A 6,059-nucleotide genomic window follows, 5' to 3' on the forward strand; every position below is an offset into this window, starting at 1 on the left:
TTGAGTGTTTCATATTCCTGGGATATTTAATGTCCCAGGTATATCAAGCGTGTCAGGTACTCCAAAGTCAAGTAAGAAAAAAAGAAAATAGATGGTCGAAGCGCTTACTTTCTGTTGTTTGTGTATTAAAGATTTTGTATAAAAGAGTTATTGTAAATTGTTGAGTTTTTGTCATTTCTTGGAATTTGACGTTGTAACAAAAGAGGCTACTATTATAAGATTTTATTACTATGAGGTTGTATACCACAATTGTACTTGTATTGAAGATTTTATAGCGAAAATCTTTATTATTGAGCTTTAGCTATCTTTCAAATTCGATCATTCGCTTCCATTGGTAAGAATTTTCATAACGTCCGTGTGAGAAATTAGTTTGTAATTATCATCATTGTATATTTGAAAAGTGAGGCATTATAATAAATCTCTCCAAAAGTGGGGGTTCCGTACAAACGCGCAAATTAAATAACTCCAACATTCAAAAATCTCTCCAAATATTCCAAGAAAAATATAAGCAATTATCCATAAAGAAGTCTAATTCTAAAAGAATTTCAGAATATTAAGATAAATATTATTTATAAGAATCTTAATACTAATTGATTCTAAAATATAAGAATCATAATTTTAACGGGGTTAGAATTAGTCTAAATAGATGTTATTTGTAACAATCTTAATCATAAACTAATTCAGATTACTACATATCCCTTTATAAATAAGTAGGTATTCATTTTTAAAAAGGTGGATATTTAATACTGGTTTCAATACAATTTTCATCATGTTTAGTGTTTGATTTAAGTATCGTAGTGTTTGCACGAGGATCTCTCAGCGCCCTCTGACTATTTCTTTCTTTACAAGTTCAGGCGTCTTGACGATAAGATTTTCCCTTAAATAAATTAATTGTCGTATGTGGGTAATAACAGTAAAAAAAAAATCATAAAGGGTCTGTTTGCTTTTGGTAGGAAGGAAATTAAATAAATTAAAAAAATTACACAGTTTCAAACATGAGTAATGCGTCAGTTACTGACTGTTGTAATTTTTGAGAAATTAAAATAGTATTTTGAGTTAGTCCTACTCTGGGGCTTGTATATGGTATACCCTATATAAGTAGGCCAGTGGGCCGTGGGGGCCCTCCAGGGGCAATCTGCCCAGATTTACACCTCTGCCCCAAAAGTCAGATGAGTTTGATTATAAAAATAATTATTTGTTACATTTATTGGATTGATTTAAAATTGCGTTTAGTTAAAGTTTTAAATTACACATATTCACATAATTAAGGGCACATATATGTAAAATTTAAATTTGTGTCAATAATTTAGCATGAGTAAAATCAAGAACCAAAACTCAAACTCATTACACACAACCTCAACAATTGTGTTTGGGTGTTGAAATGAGACGCACCCTACAGCCTTTTCAGTTGGTGTTTCCACCCAATTCCTAAATAGTGTCGGATCTGAGTTTTTGGGACGCTAAGGTGAGACGTGAAAATGGCCCCAAATTGTATATTACATTTAAATTTTATTTTTTATAATAAAATATAAAAGATAAATAAATATTTATACCATAAGAATAAAATTATTATTTTTTAAATTATCAATTAAAAACTACCATAAACGAAATGAAATGAAGGATACTACCATAAATGAAACGAAGGAACAATTAACCGCTGAAAGTTGAAGCAGATCTGGAATTAGATCATCTGAGAAGTAAATCTAAAAAACTAAATCTGATGACCCAATCGGCAATCGAGAGGCAGCAAGCCACCGACCACAACCCACAAGGGCGAGCGAAGGAAGGCGATAGCGAGCCAGCGACCGAGCAAAGCAGCGAGAAGCGATGCTTGCTGGGCGAGCGCCCGAGCAGCGAGCCACCGGCCACGAGGGCGAGGCAAGTCGGTGAGGACAAGCGATCGCCAATTGAGCAGCGAGAAATGAGAAAGCGAGGGCGAGGAGGAGCAGCAAGAGGAGAGAGAGACAACGAACTATCGGCGATGGAACAGCAGCAGTGAGAGGCGAGGGCGAGGGAGAGGGCAAGGCGCGACGAAGCCAGAGAGGTAGGGCTAGGGTAGCAAGTGAAAGAGAGGGAAGGAGAAGGGTCGCGACTCGCGAGAAGAGGGTGGGCGGGCCGAAAAAGCATGGGGCCCTAAGTTGTGAAATTTTCATGGGCCCCTAAGTTGTTAAATTTGCATGGGCCACTTTCAATTTATGTGCCCCTAAATTGTGAAATTTCCATGGGCCCTGAGGCAATTATCTCTTGAGCCTCATGAAAGGTCCGGCCCTGCTTCTAAGCAATATGTTATAATTGTGATAATTATGATTTAAAATTTAAATTAATCTTTTATTAATATTATTAATTTAATAATAATTAATACTTTAAATTTGATTATAATTAGGATGTTAAATTTGACTTTGATTGAAATTTATCTCAAATTAAAAACTTATCTTCTTGACTCATTTTCTAATTAGGATATAATTTATTGTATACATCTATATATGAATGTAAAATCTATAAATAGGTGTCCAATACCTAAAAATTATTGTGCAAATATTATTATCATAATGATATTTTGTTCTTCATGTAATTTTTTTAATTTTAGTTTTTCACATTAAATTTCTGTATTCGTTTGTGTGATTAATAGTTTAATTGTAGTTTAGGGAAATTATTTTCTATCTAAAATCATGACAATAATTAAGATAATAGAGAATCATATTAACAGAATCCTGCTTTCCGAAAAGCAAAGAATAAAGATGCATGAAAGCAAACCCCAGACCAGCTTGTGTTCCCACAGCTCAGTAGGCTTGGCTTGCCATTAATGTTGTGATATGCCACAAAGCACCCAAGCTCTGTTCTTTCTACGAAGCAACGCTCCGGGAATAATATGGTCTCTTTGCTTTACTTTCTTTTCTCCGTTAATAGTAAGAATCTATACCCACTATTCTTCCACCCACAGAAATTACATGTACCTGCAGGGAAACATAAAATTAAAAATGTTTACATGAATGAATGAACTCTCTTCATCTTTTAAGGCAGATTTAAACGCTTACGACTATATAGTCCACTACCACCTACCGAGCCGAAGCCACCCGAGTTTCCCTTCTCATAACCCATGTAAATAAATTCTCACTCAACAAACCGCCCATTGTTGCTCCTTTCTTCTTCAATGGCTTCTCCAAGGCCTGCCTTTCTCTCCACTCAAAGAACAGCGCCCTGAATAGAGCTTTCTTTTCTCTCTCAAGCCAAACCCGGCCCACCCTCCCTCCCTCAAATCAACTCTTAGAAGAAGCCAGTATGTCGTCGGCCACGGCGCAGCAGCAGCCGGTTCTGGTTTACCCCAACACCATCACGGCGGAGCCCTCGCTTTCGCGCCCCAGAGAATCGTTTGGGACAGTGTTCATTGTCCTGGCAGTCGTCGTTGTTCTCTCCGCCGTCGCCTGCTGCCTCGCCCGGCTCTGCAACCGGCGGCTGCAGCGCGCGATGGAGGAGCCCGCCGGCGGGATTTGGCCAGAAGAAAGGACGGAGAGGAAGAGCCACGTCTTTTACGGAGGAGAAGAGGGGAATATTCCGACTAGCAATGGGTTTGAAGATGGAGAAAGGACAGGATCTAAGGTGGCTGAAAATGGCGGACTTACAGGTGAGCCGAGGCTTGGAGATGACGGTAGCGGTGATGATAAGAAAGTATGAAGAGATTGTGAAAAAACAGTTTAATTTTGATGCATTAATTGTGGGTGAAAAAAAATAAAATAAAACAATCTCCTGTTTGTATGTTTATTTTTGAATCTGTATCTGTGTCTGTATCTGTTGATCATGGAGTGGGAGTGGGCATTTGCTTGATTGAACTGTATTGGGTTGCTAATGCACAATTAAACAGGCTATGAGAAAGCGAGAGCCTGTCTACAAGACCAAACCTAGAGGGCTATCATATTTAGCTTGCTAGAGGAAGACCTAAACAAAGACAAAGACAAAGACGAAGCCAGCCAGCCAGCCCGCCCGCCCTGCAACCTCCCACCTCAGCCCCCGTCAACGCCAGCAAGAAGCACACCATCGGCGGCAGATACCGGACGAGAGAAGACGTCGGAAGAAGCTGACCAGAACACGAACTCTAATCTAGCAGAATAGAAGGGAGATCGACAGCCAAAATACACAAATTATTATTATTATTATTATTATTATTATTATTATGTTAGCTGTTATTAGTGATGTTTTTGTAGATCATATGCACCCATGGGCCATGGCGGCTTTATGTTAACCCATATTTTTTGAAAATTAAAATAAATTTCCATTAATCAAACTAAAATCTACAAAATTCAACCAACAACTGAGCACTGAATTTTGGAAAGTTGCATTTTATGATCCAATTAACTATCATTGACAACGCATTAGGCATAAAATGTGCAGACACTATCATCCATCCAAACTAGGTAATGACTTTGAGCAGTGAGCAAATTTATGTGTGAAATTGTGTTTATGTAATCTTTAAAACATAATTTAAATTTGCCATGTTGGAAATTTGTAATTGATGATATCTGGGAATGCACCTATTGGCCAAGCCTCACTTAGCCTCAACCGATCATGGCCCTCAATTAGTAGAAGGGTAAAGTTGTGATCGCTGCCATTCAATAGTGGTCCTCCCATGTAATTCAATTCGTTTATCAATTTAAAGTGTTTTAATCAAACAAGGATATAGAAAGATTGTCAATTCTTTTTCAATTTGATCATAATATCTTTTGGTCTCTTATAAGGATGACTTACTTTAGATCAACATCTAGTTATGGCCACAGACTTCAAGTCATATTTCACCAAAGGCCCATGAGACATATCTCCTATTAATTGGGGTTGATGAATCCTATCTTGACCACTTACTGCCTTTACACACTTCATGGCATATCCAATCATTGTTGCACTCATACCCTTTATTGAGATACTTTCATAACAATGTCAAAATATATGAATCCACATGCAAGGCATTATGGTGATCTCAAGTCAAATGATCACTTGTACAATCACCACAAGAGGTTTTCTTAGACACTATTTGCAAGATTCATTTGGAATCCTCGAGTTGGGTTACTGTCTAGTGAACGTGTTCTCCAACAAGCACCCATGTACTAGTTTCGACATCTATTGCCCACAATTTGTAAGATCAATTGCCACCTTCCCTAATGTGATGGCATAGCACACACCGATCTCTTTGCGTTATTGATGTCCCATCTCAATGACATTTTTGACTAGGGACGTTTTAAGGTATACTCTTGTGTGTATCAAACACTACGAGAAAACAGTCAATTTGAAACGGATTTTGGTCAATCAAAAAATTGGCTCTCGCAAAATTTAAGATTGATTTTGAGACGGATTTTAATATGAAATTTTTCCGTCTCAATTAGAGACGGATTTTTGAGATGAATTTTTCTGTCTCAAATTTGAGATGGATTTGGTGACGGATTTTTTCGTCTCAAATCTGAGAAGAATTTTGAGACGGATTTTTCCATCTCAAATTAGAGACGAATTTGGTGACGAATTTTTCCGTCTCAAAATTCATCTCAAATCCAAGAGAAATTTTGAGATGAATTTTTCTATCTCAAAATCCATCTCTAATTTAAATTTAATTAAAAAAATAAAATTTATATTATTTCAAATTTTAAAATTAAAGCTAATAAACACAATATACAAACTGAAAATCAAGCATAAATATAAATTCATTACATTGCAATAAATCAATACAATATATTAATACGCATCGTTCATAAATAATAAGAATAAATTCATTACATTACAATAAATCCGCACAGATGGCGATAATGAAGAATTTGTTAGATTTGAATAGCAATGGCACCAACACCAAGAGAGGGAGTGAATTGTGTTGTTTTAAAAATTTGATTAAACTTGAAAATCCTTTAAATGAAAAATGTGATTTTAGTGAAAGTGAGGATAAATGAAATGCTTGGCACAATAAGTGAAACAAAGAACACAAGCAAATAAAAGATACAAACGATATATAGTGGTTCGGTTTAAACCAATTCTAATCCACTACCTTAGCTCTTCACTAAGAATTTTTCAATCAATCCACTAAAAAC

General features: G+C 36.4%; 1 protein-coding gene across 1 annotated transcript; it reads left to right on the plus strand.

The window, feature by feature from the left end:
- The first annotated feature begins 2,982 nt into the window (after positions 1-2,982).
- Positions 2,983-4,291, plus strand: LOC127810186 (uncharacterized). The gene is made up of 2 exons (XM_052349513.1): positions 2,983-3,622; positions 3,860-4,291. The coding sequence occupies exons 1-2, from the start codon at positions 3,280-3,282 to the stop codon at positions 3,898-3,900; spliced, it is 384 nt and encodes a 127-aa protein (XP_052205473.1). The 5' UTR covers positions 2,983-3,279; the 3' UTR covers positions 3,901-4,291.
- Positions 4,292-6,059: the final 1,768 nt, after the last annotated feature.

The sequence above is a fragment of the Diospyros lotus genome, chromosome 9 (genome assembly GCF_014633365.1).
Source record: "Diospyros lotus cultivar Yz01 chromosome 9, ASM1463336v1, whole genome shotgun sequence".
Taxonomy (NCBI): domain Eukaryota; kingdom Viridiplantae; phylum Streptophyta; class Magnoliopsida; order Ericales; family Ebenaceae; genus Diospyros; species Diospyros lotus.

Coding starts and splice junctions, on each gene's coding strand:
- LOC127810186 (XM_052349513.1), top strand. CDS start 3,280: ATGTCGTCGGCCACGGCGCAGCAGCAGCCGGTTCTGGTTTACCCCAAC. Junction 3,623..3,859: donor TGAAAATGGCGGACTTACAG/GTGAGCCGAGGC, acceptor ACAATTAAACAG/GCTATGAGAAAGCGAGAGCC.